The following is an 18,977-nucleotide window of genomic DNA, read 5'->3' as shown; positions in this document are numbered from 1 at the left end:
GCTCCTAGGTAGCAGTTCCACCAGTACAAAGTTCTTCAGGGGTGTTGTGAGTCTTCCAGCATCTGCAAGGTCAAACACTCTTCTGAGGGCTGTTAGTGATGCTGGTGATGATGGGTTGCTACCACCAGCTTCCCTCCTTTCAGACTGATGTTGTCGGAATGTAATTCTTGTGAGAACAACTCAGGCTCTTTGACATTTGAACAATGGAACATGCATTTAGTTGTAGCCTTCATGCCGCCTCCACACGTCCTGACAGGGCTTCTGTGACAGCTTTCAGAAAGGAAGAGCACACTGAATATGTAAGAGAAGAGTGCTCTGCACTTGTTCTGGGCTCCAGCCTTGAGCTGCCGACCCAAAACATTTCCATCATCCACTGTGTAAATGTGGTATCTTTTGTGTGATAGAAATTTGCCAGGAGGTTCATTCAGGGTCATAGTCAAACAGGTCACTGCTTATGCAAAGTATCATATTCTTCAGGTTTTTCAAGGGACACAGTAGAAGCTCCACAGCAGAGGACCCTGGTCATGGTTCATGGTGCCTTTGAGGACTGGGACTACACTGCAGCTGCCTGCCCTTCATGAGAAGTATTGATGTAAATCTAATAAAGGGACTTTCTCAGATGAGTCGAGTGGCTTTTGTAAGTTTGACCACCTTTCCTGGTCATCAAGCTGGAGTAAGCACTCTGACACATGGTCATGGTGTGTCTCACCCATTGCTGAGGCAAGCAGAGCCCAGTGTAGCACCTGGACTTTGGACTCTTGTTCCTAGATCAGAAAAGCCTGTTTTATTTCAAGTGGCACTACCTGCATTTTCATATTTGAGGAATTTTTTGGAGGAAGAGAGGAGAGGTTTGACAATCTTCAGGATCAACGGGCTAGTCTAATCAAGGTATGATTTCAGTAGTGGTTGATATTGAATTTATAGCCTTAGAAACCTCCCATAAAGGACATAACTTTATCTTGTCCTTCCAATTTTGTGCTTTGATACAACTGACTAATGATTTATTATGACCTGGAGGGGAATAAAAAATACGATGCCGAAGCTTTTATTGTTTCATTTTGATACACATTGAATTTTGGTGCTATCTTTTCCTGGTGTTTCTGACTTCCACTTGCTGTGTAAGTTTAGATTAATAACCCCCATTTGAAAGCCCAGGAAGGCTCCAGGCACGATGTGGGCACACACTGACTGCCTGATTCTCTGGGTAAGACTCGTGTCTCAATGGGCTTTACTACATCCCATGTTATATTTACTCAAGCAGTTTGCTTGTGAACCAGAGGAATTCAGTAAACACGGAGAAGCTGTATTTTCTCTGCCTCCTTGCTGCTGGGAGGTGTGCTGAATGCAGTCAACATGGCTTAGGAAGCTCCCAAAAGGATATTTTAGGTAAGTTGTAATTGTCACTTCCAGCCTTCCCAGAGCAAAACCAGCTCAATTCCTGCAGCCCCAAACATCTCCATCAGGAATGTGTAAATCAGGCTAGTCTCCAGCCTGGATTCATTTGCTCCTTGTCTCTTCATGTCACGTAGACACTTTAGCTTTACCTGTGAGGCTGGGGACTTGCAGACCCTGTGGTTGCTTGTAGTGTTGCTAAATTACTTTCTCATGCTCCTGCTTCTCCCACTATCAGATGGATATAGTTGTTCCTCCCCAGGTTCTCTCCCAAACAGGGAGGTTTTGCTGGAAGCAGCCCAGTGAGTCCATGCAGAGCTGTTGACAGTCCCCAGATTTCCAGCTCCTGCTGCCATGATGCCTACAAGGCCCTGTGAGCACCCAAGAAAACTGCTAGATTTCAGGTCGAATGATGCCCGCAGATTTGTCTTCCTTTTACACCCTATTTCAACACTCTCCCTGCTTATGTAAATTAACAAAACTCGAGATGAAGCCAGTAATTATTACCATTATGAACATATTTTTTATACTTACTTGCAATGCAGCACCAAGAGTCCTGCTGTGTTGGGGGTGGCAGAGCAGCACAACAAATGCCAGTCCCTCCCCAAACTCCAGGATCTGCCATTTCTTTTGTTTCAGGTTTTTTGGGGTAGGATTAAATGTTTTGTATCTTCCTCTGCCTTACACTGCATAAAAAGGAAGGCAATCATTTTTGAGCTGCTCCTGCTGGGCAGTTTTTGCCCGCTCTGAGGTCGCAGGCTCAGAGGGACGCAGGACTCGGGTGGTTGGTGTGACATTCACCCTGAGGTAGGAAACAGCTTGGTCTCAAGCACTGGCCTTATCTGCTCTTCTGTTAGCTGGTTATCTGGAGCCTGCACCTTGCCACCTCAGGTGTATTGTCATCAATCATTTCCTATTTTCTTTTCCATACTGGTTCCTCTCTGCCCTTCCTTTGTTAATAACCTGGTTTGCCCATATCCATAAAAATATCTGATTGTGATACCATTTATCCAAAGCACCATCCATCCATCATGTACTTATGAGCAAGATAAACAAGGTCTCCTGGGAAATATGCCACAAGAAATATATAGGATAAATAACTACATCAAATGTATGTCAGTGTGCAAGGGGGGAAAATCCATTCATTAAAAGCAGGGTGGAACTGCAGGGTTTTATTTTACCCTTTAAGCTTTTAGTTTGAGAAAGGAACGTACGTTTTTGCTGCTTATCTCATCTAGCACAACTCTCATGCTGGCCACTTCAGCATGAGATACATTAGCTTCTTTGACTGCAATTCTAAATGTGTAATTGCTCATCATCTGATTTTTTTTTTCCTTTTTTTTTTTTCAGACAGCTTCTTCCTTTCTTTTGACTTCAGCAAGGTGAGCCATGAACTCTGCCCTGCACGTATCCTCACGTTCACATCTACCCCAACGTCGCCGTGTTCCAAGTGGAGAATGAACAGCTACAGGTTTTTGCTCTTATTTATACGTGGTTTTTCACGTGAGTTTCTTTCATCACTTGGATTTCTTCTTTTGTGGTTCTCCAGCCTGTGATCTGTCCTTCTAGAAATAGCTTTAAAAGCTGAGGATATTAGCTGCCTTCCTGCAGGCCTCATCCCTCCCCAGCCTCTGAGGCATCAGATCTTTCTCTTCATTAATTTCTTCCCTCTGGTCACAAAAGCAGTGTACTTGGCTTTCTAACTAAGATGACTTTATACTCATTTATTTTCAGGCCTTTTCCTGTCAGTGTAAAGGCAAGAATTGCCCATGAGCCAAAGTGGTCCTTGGTGCAAGAGCTTATACATAACCTGCCAGCTCAATGCCAAACAATGTTGATAAAACCACTGGTGGGAAACCTTGTTTTGATCCTACATTTCACATCCCTCTGGGATGTCTAAATCACAGCAATACACGGATGCTTCATGCTGCTGCATTTTCCCAACAGAAGGCATTATATTCAAGCCTTTGGGAGCAAATTCATCTCTGAGTGAGTATCACCTTTACCTAGAAAAACAAAGTTGGGAAAAAGGCCACAGCTCTACCACACATCATCGGGATTTTTCACAGAACAATTGCATCTCAGTGTCCAAGGCAACATGGTCTGTTGTTTTCTCTTACAAGAAGAACTTATAGTTTCATTTGCAAGCAAAAGAGGAGTGGTGAAAAAAGGGGTCCTTTGGCAAACGTGCACAAAAGAAAATAAGGGGCCAGATCCTCAGGTAGCATAAATCAGCTGTGGCAAAGGAGTGACACTGATTTACATCAGCCAAGTGTCAGACTCTTAAATCACTGCTGACACCCTGTTGAAAAACAAGCATTTCCAAGAACCAGAGCTATAGCTGAGCAATTGCTTTTCCCCAAAACATGATTCCTTTCTGCTCCCTCTCTCCATTCAAATGTATATAGAAGTGCTCCTTTGTTCTTTGAGGTTTTGTTGCTGCTGTTGCTTTTCATAATGCCCGATTCCTTCTCAGGGCTTTTTTGGTTTTTTTCCCTTCTTGTAATGAAAAGCCCAGTAAAATGAAGTGCCATTCGCCTTCCATCCACCCCAGGTTTTTGTGGCAGTTCATTAAGAAGAGGGAGCTGCAGGCTCTGCCGTGGTCTCTGGATGCAGTTCAATATTGAGTATATTCTTGTGCAGAGATTTACGTCTTGGATTCAAAGAAGCCCCTTAAATCAAGCAGCCCGTTAGCATCTTCTCTGGGTCTGGGAGCCTGGGAGATAAAACTCTTGTGTGCTAATAGTCCATTCATCACTGGTCTTAAAGAGGAGCCTTAGCTGGTGTGTGAACATCCTCTGCTGAATGGTTGTGTTCCAGCCTCTCCATTTGTTACTTTATTTACTTATTGAAGGTTCTTCATCAGTTTGGGGTTAAGTTTTGCAATGATGCTCTGGTATCTTTAGGCTTCAAGCTCTTCCCATGCAGAGCAGCAGATGGCTCTGCTGTAAATCCAGCCCTGGCCAATATGCTGGACTTAAAAACCTGACAGCACCAACTTCAAGTAAGTTTCATGGTACATATGTCAATACCAACTGCATGAAAATGTAGGGATCATGAATGAGCTTTTAATGTGGTTTCCAAGGGAAAATATAAACATTTCTGCATGTCAAGCTTACTTAGGGAAACACTTTGAGTAAATTTATTTTTCACCCAGCAACAAAGCCACTAGAGGGGAGATTTAAGTTGGATATTAGGAAGAAATTATTTAGTGTGTGGGTGTTGAGACACCGGAACAGGTTGCCCAGGGAAGCTGTGGCCGCCCCATCCCTGGCAGTGTTGAAGGGCAGGCTGGATGGGGCTTTGAGCAACCTGGTCTGGTGGGAGGTGTCCCTGGCCATGCAGGGGGGTTGGAACTCGATGATCTTTGAGGTCCCTTCCAACCCAAAACGTTCTATATGATTCTCTAATTCTCCACTGTCTCCTGTGTGGTGCCAGGGCTTCCGTCACATTTTGGGGTGTGAGAATGAGGGGACAGCCAGGGATGCCTTCAATCAGCTAGAGCAGGTGGTCTGGTTCTCTTGTTGCTTAGGTTGGCTCTGTTTGGTGAGCAGGCGAATCCAGCTCTCCCCGTACAGGTAGGAATGCAATACTTGACACAAATCCGTTGCAGGATTATCCCTGGAGTATTTCTCACTCAGCACGGCCTCCAAGCAGCTCTGGAGCCTGGGGAGCAGTGGTGGGACTCTCAACAGGCTTTGCTCTGCACGTCTCTCCCTGGGCAGGGCTGCCCCCCGCGCTGTGGGGCCGGGTTGTTGCAGTCCCGGCGGCGCCGCGTCCTGCCCGCCTGGCAGGGACCCCACTGCGACCAGCAGCTCCAGCCCCCGTGGGTCTCACCACCTGGAAAGGCATCAAGAAAACCAGGAGAAAATGAAAGGGTTGAAGCCTGAGTTGCTGCCTCTTGGCTGGGCGCAGCGGCACACGTTGGATGAGAGCAGGGGAGGAAGGCTGAGTTGAACTGACAGGCTGCCCGGGGAGGTGGTGGAGCCCCCATCCCTGGAGGGGTTTAAAAGCTGTGTAGGTGTGGGATGTGATTTAGTGGGGACTTGGAAGTGCTGGGAGAATGGTTGGACTTGATGGTCTGAAAGGTCTTTTCCAGCCAAAACCATTCTGTGAGTGCCAGCAGCAGTTCAGGATTTTGGCTGTGGGTGTGAGCTCCTTGGTCCATCCCAACCATTCCCAGCCCACAGATGGCTGTTGAGATCAAAGTGCTTTGAAGCCAGCTGAGATGAAGCAGCATCACCTGCTTCAAATGACAATACCTATCTCTTTTTCTCCTCTGCTCATTTAGGACTGCAGTTCAACTTCCCTTTTCCAAAGGGCAGCTGACAGCTCTCTCTACACTAACATTCCCACCTCTGACCAAGCCCCAAGCATCTTGGGGCTGTTCTGAAAAGTCTGCCCATCCCTTTGGTCATTTCAAGGCATTTTCATTACAGGACAAACTGAGTTGTCAGGAGCGTCTGACACTGGATTGTGGCGTGTTCCTGAGTGATGGGAGTGCTTGATGGCTGTCATTTACTGTCATTTTTTATTTACTCAACTGGCCTTCATGCCTGGCTTGGGCACTTTATTAATCCAGACAGCACAAATGGATGTGTGTGCTCTTAATGCTGCTGAAAAGCTGGGTTTCCCATCTGCTGGAACAGAATTCTTTACAAAATTGGGTTTGATCTTAAATGAGTTTTAAAACGAAAAATTTGCTTCATTTCCCACAAGCTGGAAGTGTGTGTTTCCCCACTGTTGCTAAAAGCACCAGGGCTGGGCAGTTCAGTGGGCTGCTTAGGGGCCAGGTCCTGAGCTTTCCATGCTCCTCATCTAAGGTAGATTCCTTGGATTTGGAGACAACTCAATGAACTTGAGATTTTTTTTAAAGAGGCCCACTTTTGAGTCACTGAAGCAGTGCTTTGCAGTTCAGCTTCATACACCATCTGCCCAGCTCTGCTCTTACTCCTCATCTCATCACAGCTTTGCTTTGCCAATGGTGACACCCCAGTTAGGAGCACATGGTTAAAGACCTGGAGCACTGGCTGGTGGAACTGCTCTAAAGATGGGTTTTCCTGCCAGCTTCAAGTACTATGGTTTGGATTTTTATTTTTTGTCATCACAAATCAGAACAAAAATATCCAGAAAGGACTGTGACATTTTTTTAAATAAAAGAGCACATTTCAAGGTTGGCTCCTTTGCCAACCATTTCATTTTGTGTTGAGAGGGTATATAATAGTATATAAATATATACAATAACATATTAAAAAGCCATAAATAAAAGTCTGTCCCTTTGGAAAACCACCTTTTATCTCCCTCAAAATAGGTACTTCCCTCTAGTTAAAATGTTTTGAGGGGGAGAGGGAGGAGAAATCTGGCAGTGTGGAAATTTCTTCTTATTCCAGCCCTCTTGGTGACACACATTTCTTGAGCACAACTTCCCAGTGGCTTTGCCTGACACTTCCAGCCTCCCTTCCCTCCCTGCCTGCCCAGGTTTGCACTCTCACCCTTGTAGCTGCCAGTGCTCTGGAGAATGGCCATCCTGAGGAGTGCTGGGCCAGCCAAGGAGGACCAGATGATGATCTCATTTACAGCAACACGCTGCATCCCTGGAGCACAGTGGGCAGGCAGAGCCCCCCCCTTAGCTGGCAGCTGGGCTTTGCCTACAGGCTGCTGCACCCCAGCTCACCTTTTAGCAGCACATCAGTAAGTCTGCAGCTATTAACACATCCTCATTTCCACTAATTTATTTATAATAATCACCTGAGCTGTTAATTTAATTCTCTTGCAGGGCTGCTTAGGGTAGCGTAGCAAGAGAAGCCATCCAGAAGACAAGGGGTGATTGATACCAATATTGTGACTCAATACCAAGGTGTGTGGTGTGGTTGACACCCTAAAGGGAAGGGAGGCCATCCAGAGGGACCTGGACAGGTGAGCTAGTGCCAACCTCATGAAGTTCAATAAGGCCCAAGTGCAGGGTCCTGTACCTGGGTCAGTGCAACCCCAGGCACAAATACAGGCTGGGGGGAGAATGGCTGGAGAACAGTCCTGAGGAGAAGGACTTGGGGGTGGTAGCAGATGAGAAGCTCGACATGAGCCACCAGTGTGTGCTGGAGCCCAGAGAGCCAGTTGTGTCCTGGGCTGCATCAAAAGAAGTGTGGCCAGTAGGGCCAGGGAGGGGATTCTGCCCCTCTGCTCTGCTCTGGTGAAACCCCACCTGGAATACTGTGTACAGTTCTGGTGCCCTCAGCATGAGAAAGATATAGACCTGTTGGAGAGAGAAGTCCAGAGAAGGGCCATCAAGATGATCAAAGGCCTGGAGCAGCTCTCCTGAGAGTTGGGGCTGTTCAGCCAAGGGAAGAGAAGGCTCTGGGGAGACCTCACAGCAGCCTTCTAGTACTTGCAAGGGCCTACAGGAAAGCTGGGGAGGGGCTTTTCATCAGAGAAGATACTGATAGGACAAGGGGTAACGGTTTTAACTGAGAGAGGGGAGATTTAGTTTAGATATTAGGAAGAAATTCTTCCTTATACACAAGTTGCTCCTGGGGAGATTCTGATTGGACACAAGAGGTACACTTTTCACCATGAGCACAATCAAACATTGGAATAGTCTCCCGAGGGAAGTGGTAGATTCCCCCACATTGGACAAGTCTCAGCTTGACACGGTGCTGAGCCACCTCATATAAGCTACAGGATTACCTAAAAAGATTGGACCAGCTGATCCTTGAGGTTCCTTCCAACCTGGCATTCTATGATTCTAATTGTTGTGAAACAATATTATGAGAACACTCCATCCCTTAGCTATAGTACACATCATTCATTAGAATTATTTGGGTTTTAGGGCATAATAACATGAACCTGACAAGGTAGCATAGCAATTGGGGTAGTAAATAGCATAGTAGGAACTTTAGCTCAGGATCCTGCTCCAGGAACTGTTGATGTATTTTACAATACACAAAGATATCTAGGAGGGACTGCCAAACACTTCTCCTGTCATTGAATAAACATTGCTGTTGCTTTGAAAGCCTGCATGAGACATGGCAATCTCCAAGGCACAGAAAAATGTTAGTTTTGTCTTTCAAAAAGGGGACATTTGGGGAAAACAAAAGCATCCCTAGTACCTCTTCACAGCAATTGTTGGCAAAATATTACTTTAGGAATGACTGTACTAAGTAGAATTTAGTACAGAGAAACTACTGAGATGTACTAAATAAGTTTTCTTTTGAATTAAACACTTTTCTGTTTAAAGACATAAGTGTACCTCACACAAAGTTTTTTTTCCTCTGAAAAAATTAGGAAGAAAATAACAAAGAGAACATCAGTACTGTTGACAGCATACACAGACAGAGATTACAGCCAATGAAGCTCAGCACTGATTTATAACTACAGATCAAATGTTATAGTAGTGAATCTGAACAAACTTAAGTTATTCTAGTTCAAATTCAGTTATTTCTAGAGGAAAAGCTTGAAGAATGAGCATGATATCTAAATATCAGAAACAGCCTCAGGAAGCTGACAGATGGACCACTCGGTGGATAAGAGATTGGCTGGACGGTCCAAATGGAGGCAAGTGAGGAGTGGTGTTCCTTAGAGGTCAGTACTGTGACCAGTGCTGTTCAACATCTTTGTTGGAGACATGGACAGTGGGATTGAGTGTATCCTCAGCAAGTCTGATGATGATGCCAACCTGTGTGGTGTGGTTGACACCCTAGGGGGAAGGGATGCCATCCAGAAGGACCTTGACAGGATGGAGAGGTGGGCCAGTGCCAACCTCATGAAGTTCAACAAGGCCAAGTGCAAGGTCCTGCACCTGGATCAGTGCAATCCCAAGCACAATTATAGGCTGGGGGGAGAATGGCTGGAGAACAGTCCTGAGGAGAAGGACTTGGGGGTGGTAGCAGATGAGAAGCTCGACATGAGCCACCAGTGTGTGCTGGAGCCCAGAGAGCCAGTTGTGTCCTGGGCTGCATCAAAAGAAGTGTGGCCAGTAGGGCCAGGGAGGGGATTCTGCCCCTCTGCTCTGCTCTGGTGAAACCCCACCTGGAATACTGTGTACAGTTCTGGTGCCCTCAGCACGAGAAAGATATAGACCTGTTGGAGAGAGAAGTCCAGAGAAGGGCCATCAAGATGATCAAAGGCCTGGAGCAGCTCTCCTGAGAGTTGGGGCTGTTCAGCCAAGGGAAGAGAAGGCTCTGGGGAGACCTCACAGCAGCCTTCTAGTACTTGCAAGGGCCTACAGGAAAGCTGGGGAGGGGCTTTTCATCAGAGAAGATACTGATAGGACAAGGGGTAACGGTTTTAACTGAGAGAGGGGAGATTTAGTTTAGATATTAGGAAGAAATTCTTCCTTATAAAGGTGGTGAGGAACTGGAATGGGTTGCCCAGGGAGGCTGTTGATGCCCCATCCCTGGAGGTTTTTAAGGCCAGGTTGGATGAGGTTTTGTGCAACCTGATCTAGTGCTTCCCTGCTCATGGCAGGGGGGTTGGAACTTGATGGCCCTTAAAGGTCCCTTCCATCCTTAATGATTCTGTGATGCATGGGTGTAAAGAGCTGCTGATAAACCACGTGGAGGAGAAAATCCTGTCCCTTTGCTGCCTCTGGCCCTGCGAAGGCTCTTACCTGGGCGCTGGGTCTGCTCACAGGCAGGGCCTCCGTAGCCTGGTCGGCACTGGCAGACGCAGGCGTCTCTCAGCAGGACGGGCTCCCCGCTGTGCTGGCAGGGCTGGCAGCGGCAGGGGTGGAACTCCAGCAGGTACTCGTCCAGAGCCCGCTTCAGGTTCTGCCATTTGGCTTCCAGGTGGCCCAGGTTGCTTCTCCGCAGGATTTCGTGGATGGGCTGCAGCTGCACAGGGTGGAGATGAAGAGACAGCATCAGTTGGGCATCAGCTGAGGCGCTGCCGCGCCACGAGCGGAGCTGCAACGTCGCTGGAGAGACTCAGCAAAACTCACTTGTCTTCCTCGGCAGCTCCACCTGCACCCCGCAAATGCGGTAGCACGACTAGGGGGCTCCTGGGAGAAACCACCCTTCCAAACCTCATCGTCCAGGTTTGTGTGGAACTGGCTTTCCTGAACGTGTGTTGGGGTTGCAGTTGGGATTCAAATGATAAATTAAAACACCCCAGAAAGCCCATTTTTGACTGATTTCATAGTTCTGTCACAGTCTCAGAGATTCGTGCTTGGTTTTGGCCTTTCTGCACCAAAGTGTTTTGGTAAGAGCTTTGGGCAGCAGATGGCATCAAAACTTAAAGTCAACCTCCCACTCATGATGACTGGATTGTGAACCATCTGGTAAACACTGAGCATGAAGAATTTTGCCCTCCTCATTTTTGCCCTTTGATGCAGGCAAATAACAGCTTTAAGACCTTATCATGTTCCTGATAATTTTTCCAGCCTCAAAAGCCCAGTTCTCATAGACCATCCAGCACAAATAGCTCAGTGTGGGCAATTGTGATAATGACTTTTCTTCTCCGTTGAACTTGTGTCATAAAATGGTTGGATGAGCTGAAGGGCTGCAGGCTCATGGTGGTAACATTCTACCTCCTGAATCCCTCCAAGTGGCTCACTGGGATGTTTTAGGTATTAAACTGTGTCTGGAAAACATTTCCCTGAAAAATCTCAGGCTTTCTCTTTTCACCAGTAAGAAAAATCCAGCTGAATGTTAAAGCTAAAAGCCTAAGGTTGATGTGAGGACAAGTATTTGTGTTTGTCCATCCTGATCTGTGCAAACTCTGTGTGTCCTGCCTGGGACTTGGTGGAAACCAGTCCCGGAGAAGAGCTGGACATCATCTCATTGCACAAGGCACAGTGAGAGCAATTTGGCAGATCAGCTGGGCTTTGGGAAGAGCTCTTAGACAAATTTGCACAAGACTGCTCAACAAAGGAGAGGGAGCTGCAGATAAGAGCTGCTGAAGTGGATGTGAGCACTTATCAGCAGCTTTGGTTGCACAGCCAGTGCTGAGCTCTAGAGCAGCCAACAGAGAGGTCAGCTCATGGTTTATTGGAAAATTGCAGTAAATTTTGCCCCTGAGTTGCTGGGAACTTGTGCAGAGAGGTGAACAACCTGAAAGTGCTTCTGCTTTATCAGGGCTCTCTGCTGCCAGGGTGCTGCCCAGGAGAGTCTGCAGGCTCTGTCACCCTTTGCACTTGGTTCCTGATTCCACCTTCCCTTCTCCCCTGCTCTGTCAGAGCCAGGAGCAGGCATACTTTCAAATGGAGATGGGAGGGATGGAAACAGCAGTGTGTCCCTGACATGACCAAGGTCCTTCCCTCATACAGCTGTGCTTCTGGAGCAGACCAGCCATCACAGCATCTCAAGGTAGATGTGCTACTTCTGACTGCCGCTGAGGAGCGTGCCCACCTCCTCATGCCTCTGTGGTTTCTGGCTCTGAATTCTCTCTTCTTTCCCATCTCCTCTGCTTGCACCCATCTCCTCCAAATCTCTGAAAACTTGTAGGATATTTCAGTGATCTCTCCATTGTATGAGGCATCCCATGAAATTAAGGGAGGAGGAGAAATTGGCTGATTTTTATGGCTGTGGAGCATGGAGAGAGACAGGACCCATGTAAGAAAGCAGCCAGGAGCCCCTTGGTCGAAAATCTGGAATCTCCCATAGCAAAATCCACCATAATCTGCACAGGTTGGGCATAGGGAATGCTGTGGCTTTCAGGCAGATGAAAAGCAGGGGGGGTCTATGCAGAGGCTTTGCTGGGGGGGCAAGGCTCTGTCCCTAGTCCCCCTGCCTCCCACGAGTCCCCTGCTCATACAGGAAGGCAGGCAGGAAGAATAATAGGGATAAATACAACCACGGAGAGCTATTCTATTGGGAAGCTGTTTGGGGACACATCAGAAACTTAACTCAGCACTAATCCAGCATTAAGCTCCTTGTCTGTCTCCCTGCGGATGCAGTCGGTGGGAGATGTACTCCCCATTGTGAAATGAATGAAGAGGTTACCAGATCAGTGGCCCATTACATTTAATCTTGTTCTGTGATGAGATCACAATAAAAATACAAAATGATCTGCTCGACTACACTCTCATTCCTTCAAGTGGCAGAGTCTCTTCAGCTGCAGCAAAGCCTTACCTCAAAATCAATAACAGCAGGATTATATTTTAACGACCTTCCCCAGCGCCGGTACGTGTTGCCATCCCAGCTGTTTAAGAGGCCTCCGCTGGAACCCAGGTCTCCGCCTCTAATCCGGGGAATAACGTCTTCCACAACTGCACTGTGGCTCCCAGCATCTGGGAAGTTGAATTGCACCCATGTTATTTAGTCACTGTTTCCACACACCAACTAGAAGGTGCTTGATGGAGGCCGGAGCAGTGATGCTGCCTCCTGAGGTTGACGGGAGCTCGGTGTGCCCACCTGCCGTGTTACCAGGTGGGGGTCACTAATAAGCTGGTAGGACTTGAGGAGCCTGAAAGACCTCTAGCCTTTTTTTCTAGTTAGCACCTGGGCAGTTGGTCAAGCTGTCTGTAGTTAGTTAAGTGATTTACAAACCTAGGGCTTCCTCACCTCTCTGAGTACTTTTTATAGTCAGTTTTGAGTTCTTTAATGGTTGCCTCTTTGTCCATGTCACCCTTGCCCAGTCTGTTATAGCTATAGGGACTGCAGCCTTCCAGCCACCCCGCTGCCTTCATTTACATGCATTTCTAATCCAGATATCCCTACTGGATTAATTCCTTAATTCCTGCTCTTTCAAGAGCAATCACTGCACCTGGAGACTTGGACCCAAAGTCACTTTAGTCCCAGAGCTGGGCCTGAGCTGGGGATGGGACCAGAGCCACCTTTGTGGTACCCTTGTGTGACCCTCTTTGAATCTCCATGCCCAAGTGATGCCAGCTGCCCAAGCATCCAGCTACCCTGCTGCCATACCTGTTTCCAGAAACCCTTTCTGTACACAGGATGAGGAGGACACAGATGCTTCCAGATGCACTTTGCTCTCGCTGACTTCGACGCCGATGGATGCGCCGATGCAGGCACTGATCTCTCCAGCTTTGATGTCTGCAAAACAGAAAGGAAACCACTGAAACCAGTTCCTCCTTCTCAGGAGAAGGATGTTTGTTTTTCTACTTTTAAAATTTTCTTTCAGTGAAGAAAATACTCAGTTATTTGCATGGCCTGTTTTTCAAAGTCAGGAGCTATTCCAGGCCTTTAGTCTTGCAGTGGAAAAGCCAGTATTTTTATTTGGGTATATGAGGCTTATCACACAGTAGGGGAAAAGGGAAATGCCCTTGCTATAAAATTGTTTAGAAAGTATTAGAAGACAGTAAAATCCTTAACACATGCCTTCAGGCATGTATTTCTTTGTTTGGTCTATTTGTTTAAAAATAAAACATAATTTATTTAATTTTTTTTGCAGCCTTAGTCATAATTGTGGCAAAGCTGGGAATGGCAGCTGAAGTCAGGAGGTGCTGGCTAGTTTTTCTGAACTGAGGATCTGACCCAGGTATTTGTGGCTCAAACAGGATCTGAAGCAGCAGCTTGGAGAATGTCTGCTGAGAGCTGCCACAGCCTTGCTGCCTGCACTGGGCTCCTGCTGCCTGCACCACCACCTACACCATGGAAAGAGGAAACTGGAGACCCACAAAGATGCTGCAGAGCAGAGAAGGGAGCTAGTGAGGTGCTTTCATCAAGGAGAACAATGTGCATATTTCATAGAGCCTGCTTTTGTGTGCACATTCAGTGTACTGCAAAGATAAGGCTGTCTTCTGAAGTAGTTAAAAAATCCATTGATTTCAGTAAATAGGAGTATTTTAAGTAACAAGTAACTTTTATATTGCTCTTTTTGTCAGAGGACCTTAAAGTGTTTTACAAAGCAGCCCAGTGATCACTACCCCAGTACTACAAGGGAGGCACAGAAGTCAGTGGGATTTGTGCTTATAGTCTAAAGATGGAACCCAGAGTGTTGTCTGCTGAGCTGCCTCAGCCCAGCTCTGGGGACCAGTCTTTCTCAGGTTTAAAATCCTGGTAAAATACCCATCACTCTGGTTTTGGGCCTTTGGGCACATCCAAAGCTTGTTGGGGCCACATGGGACATGGATCTGCTTGTTGGCTTGGTGGGCCCTAACTGATGGAGGAGCTCAGCATCCCAAAAAAAAGGGGCTGCACATCCTGGATTCAAACTGGAGAGAGCTGAAGTGTGATCAAGACTTCAGGGGGGGAATCACATCCCATTGCAAAACTGGGCCCTAGAGGAAGATTAGCTGTGTAGCACTCGATTACTTGTGCTAAACTGTTCTCCAGTTGCAGACGCAGTGGGTAAAGTTCATTCACCCAAAGCTCTGTGAGTGATGGCTCCTCTTGGTGGTGGAGTGCCATCAAATTAGACTTGAGGAACACCCTGATTAATTGATTCACCACGGTTCCTGTTCAGTAATGATGTTCAGCAAGGATCTGTCAATACAATTCGCTGTTGGTTGCAGCAAGATCAGGTCTTGATAGATGAAAAGTGGTTATCATTGCAAAAGGGTGGCCACAGAAAAATATTGGCACTTGAGGGGGGAACCCTGATAGGTTTGGGTTTTTTCTCTGATATAATTTGTGATAGTTAAATGTGCTGGAGTGATAAGATTTACTGCAGCATTTTGAATTAATCAGAATATATGAAGAGTCTAATTTACTCTGTGCATAATGTGGCTCCCATAAATGTTCTTGTAATGTGTGAACACATTATGCTGTTTTCTGCTAAATAATAGAACCATAACCATCTATTTTAAAAACAAGTAATGAAAAATATTGATGCCAGAGCAACAAGGGACCTCACTCTGACATACCTATTTATTTCCCTCCTGACCACATCCATACAAGTCCCTGCAGCCTGAAAGCCAGAAGTGGGTCTGGCAGCAAAGCTGCAGGTCCTAAGCTCTGCACTGGTGACTTGTGGTCTGTTCCTGGGTATCTAAACCCAGAAAGGAACTTGATTTTCAACATTCAGGTTTTCTAGAGTCCTATGCCTAGCTGGATGCTCAGCGACCACCCGAGCTGTCTGTTATTCAAGGAGGACACAGCCTAGGGATCTTTTTCCTGGGCATGTGCTTTAATCACTAGTCCTATAAAAAAGGGGTGTTTTCTCTTCCAGAGCATTTAACATGGAGCCTTCTGGACTTGGTGGGCTCTCAGGATGCAGTGGTTGATGTAAAGCAGGCGCTGTGCTGCTCAGCCCTGTAGGGACTCAGCTGCACATCTCCAGGCATCTGCAGAGCTTCAAACTCATCTTTGGAAGCTCTGATTTTAAGACTTGAGCGCTTATATCCTGATCCTGACCGTTCCCCAGGGGAGGCAGATAATCCTCTTGCAAATACAGCCTTCAAGGATGATTGTGATCACTGTTAGAAAGTACAGGGTTTTTTGCTAAATGCTCTTAGGCAGTGGCATGTTAGCCACTGCAGGTGGGTCCTTCTGGGTCTGCGTTGCATGACATAGAGCACTGCTTACTCTGTGGTAAACGTGGACTTCCTGGCAGAGCCTGGGTTAGATGAAAATGACAAAGCTTGCTGCATCTGAATGAACATTGCATCCCTACTGGGGAACGTTTTTGTCTTTTGCTGAACTTCAGCATCCTTCTTCCCTGAGATAAGGCATCTTGTAGCACTAAATCTCCTCCTTATATCCACAGCAAGCACAAGATAAAGCAAAATAATAGCCTCCCTCCGTATCCTCTTGATTCATTCATTCTCTGGAATTGGCAATCTGCTTCATGAAAACTTGCTTGCCAAGAACTTGTTCACTTCTATATCACTCACTCTTCAAAGTGAATAAATGATCTGAAGAGGCATCATGTTTCCAAACTCTAGTAGCTCAGGAACTTGATGAAAATTTGCTCAGTCGGTAATTTCTTGTGGAAAAATTGGCCTGGTTAACACTCAGTATGGAGTGCATAGTTATCCTAGTGCTGATGGTACCAAACCATTTCAGACTGGAGGCAGAATTTGGGTCAGAACCTTGGAAATTAATGGAATTACAGCAATTTGCACTCGTTGTCTAAGATGGCAAATTTCTTCTGCATGAATGTCCAGTCTGGAGTTACCAAGGCAGGGTTAACCTCAGCAGAGCAGAGGGATGGTCCTGAGGGAAAGTGGGACCTATTCCATGGTCTACACCTTTGCAAGAGCTGACAATGTGATTAGTTTACTAAAGTATCATATTATTGTTCTGCATCTTATGGTTTTGATTAGAAAAAATGTTGTGCTTTGGCTTGCTTGTAATGGCTGTTCTTGTGCTCTAGACCTCTGCAGTGGATGTTTCATCTAACTGAGATGTAGAGGCATGGCTCTCCAGCCTCATACACTCCAGTTGGTTGAGAGCTGGAGCTGACAGAGGCCTGTTAGTCTTCAGATGTGACACTAACCAGAGAGAAGTGGTGGAGGAATTGTCAAGTGCAATGAATTATTTCCATTTACAGAAAATGGAAGCCCTGACTATAAGGAGGCCAGTACATTAGTGGACCATCTTCCTCTACTCTGGAAGTGAAGTCTTTAAGCATTTGTGAGAACAGCCAGAATGACGACAAGAAATAGGAGAAGTTCAGAGCAGTCTAGCAAGTGACACTGGAAGAAAGGGAGAAGATGCTCGTGTTCCTTCCTAAACTACCAAAATCTTACCTAGGTTCTTCTGACATTAGATCAAGAAGCACATTTTGTGACACTCAAGCTTCTCCTCTGCTATGTGGACAGTAGTGCATCTGTCTTGTGAGCAATGTGCAGATCCTCCTACCCCACCCCTACTGGTTTTTTGGGGGGCTTGTGATGTGTATGTGTCTATCACATGATGGGACATGCCAACCAGCTCAGCAAAGAGTTGCCGATGAACACCCACCCTCCCGGAGCCCAGGGAGATGATGGCTGTGGGGAGCAGCCAGAGCCAGATGAATTACTCTGGTGGACTGGACCTACCCCATGGTCACTGGGTTAGAAATGCCTGGTTTAGAGCAGAAAGGTGTGAACAGAGAATATCTTGTCATTTTCTAACCTTTTCTTCTCATTTCCTCCTTGTTAATGACCAGGATGTACTCAAAGATGCCTCCCATAGTGCCTGATGTCATGAAGTGGGTGCCGTAGTCGTTGATGAATTTGGCATACATGCCATAGTTGTAGGTGTCTGGGAGCTCCTGCAAGGAGAGCAGCAGATCTTCATGCAAAACAACGTTGTCCCTTCTCATCTTGAAACGGGCTGTCTGCACCTTTGTCACAGCTCTGATGAATCCAACCTCCTGCAGGTAAAGGGAAGAGGAGAAGCAAAAAAAAAAAAAAAAAGTCTTCAGGTCTGCAGAGGAAAGTCTGAATCTTCTGCCTGTCAGTTTATATTGAAGGCAGGAAAACAAGCCCAGGTTTAAATGAAATAGGTGGTAATTCTTTTTTAGTGTCTCTTTCCTGTGTGCTGCATGAGGTGGAGGGCAAAGCCACAAGTGTGGATGCTCTCAGGTTTTGTGTTGATGTGCGAATGCAATCAGAATCGGGCTCCACCTGGCTCCCCTCCATCCTCCATTCCTTGGAGGAATTGTCAAGTGCAATGAATTATTTCCATTTACAGAAAATGGAAGCCCTGACTATAAGGAGGCCAGTACATTAGTGGACCATCTTCCTCTACTCTGGAAGTGAAGTCTTTAAGCATTTGTGAGAACAGCCAGAATGACGACAAGAAATAGGAGAAGTTCAGAGCAGTCTAGCAAGTGACACTGGAAGAAAGGGAGAAGATGCTCGTGTTCCTTCCTAAACTACCAAAATCTTACCTAGGTTCTTCTGACATTAGATCAAGAAGCACATTTTGTGACACTCAAGCTTCTCCTCTGCTATGTGGACAGTAGTGCATCTGTCTTGTGAGCAATGTGCAGATCCTCCTACCCCACCCCTACTGGTTTTTTGGGGGGCTTGTGATGTGTATGTGTCTATCACATGATGGGACATGCCAACCAGCTCAGCAAAGAGTTGCCGATGAACACCCACCCTCCCGGAGCCCAGGGAGATGATGGCTGTGGGGAGCAGCCAGAGCCAGATGAATTACTCTGGTGGACTGGACCTACCCCATGGTCACTGGGTTAGAAATGCCTGGTTTAGAGCAGAAAGGTGTGAACAGAGAATATCTTGTCATTTTCTAACCTTTTCTTCTCATTTCCTCCTTGTTAATGACCAGGATGTACTCAAAGATGCCTCCCATAGTGCCTGATGTCATGAAGTGGGTGCCGTAGTCGTTGATGAATTTGGCATACATGCCATAGTTGTAGGTGTCTGGGAGCTCCTGCAAGGAGAGCAGCAGATCTTCATGCAAAACAACGTTGTCCCTTCTCATCTTGAAACGGGCTGTCTGCACCTTTGTCACAGCTCTGATGAATCCAACCTCCTGCAGGTAAAGGGAAGAGGAGAAGCCACTTAACATGCAGGAAAAAAAAAAAAAAAAAAGTCTTCAGGTCTGCAGAGGAAAGTCTGAATCTTCTGCCTGTCAGTTTATATTGAAGGCAGGAAAACAAGCCCAGGTTTAAATGAAATAGGTGGTAATTCTTTTTTAGTGTCTCTTTCCTGTGTGCTGCATGAGGTGGAGGGCAAAGCCACAAGTGTGGATGCTCTCAGGTTTTGTGTTGATGTGCGAATGCAATCAGAATCGGGC

General features: G+C 46.5%; 1 protein-coding gene across 1 annotated transcript in view; it reads right to left on the bottom strand.

Annotated features, from left to right (window-relative positions):
• Positions 1-5,080: 5,080 nt before the first annotated feature.
• The window catches only part of C8A (complement component 8, alpha polypeptide), a 22,799-nt gene continuing 8,902 nt past the window's right edge, over positions 5,081-18,977 (bottom strand). The window contains exons 7-11 of the mRNA XM_009993571.1: positions 18,473-18,713; positions 13,251-13,379; positions 12,459-12,628; positions 9,998-10,220; positions 5,081-5,232 (exon numbers count right to left, since the gene is read on the bottom strand). Of these exons, the coding sequence (XP_009991873.1) occupies positions 5,081-5,232; positions 9,998-10,220; positions 12,459-12,628; positions 13,251-13,379; positions 18,473-18,713 (915 nt within the window). The remainder of the gene's footprint in view (positions 5,233-9,997; positions 10,221-12,458; positions 12,629-13,250; positions 13,380-18,472; positions 18,714-18,977) is intronic.

Source organism: Chaetura pelagica, unplaced genomic scaffold (genome assembly GCF_000747805.2).
Source record: "Chaetura pelagica isolate M959 unplaced genomic scaffold, ChaPel_1.0 scaffold433, whole genome shotgun sequence".
Classification (NCBI taxonomy): domain Eukaryota; kingdom Metazoa; phylum Chordata; class Aves; order Apodiformes; family Apodidae; genus Chaetura; species Chaetura pelagica.
Note: the sequence above shows the minus strand (reverse complement) of the source record. Positions and strands in the feature narration are given on the sequence as shown.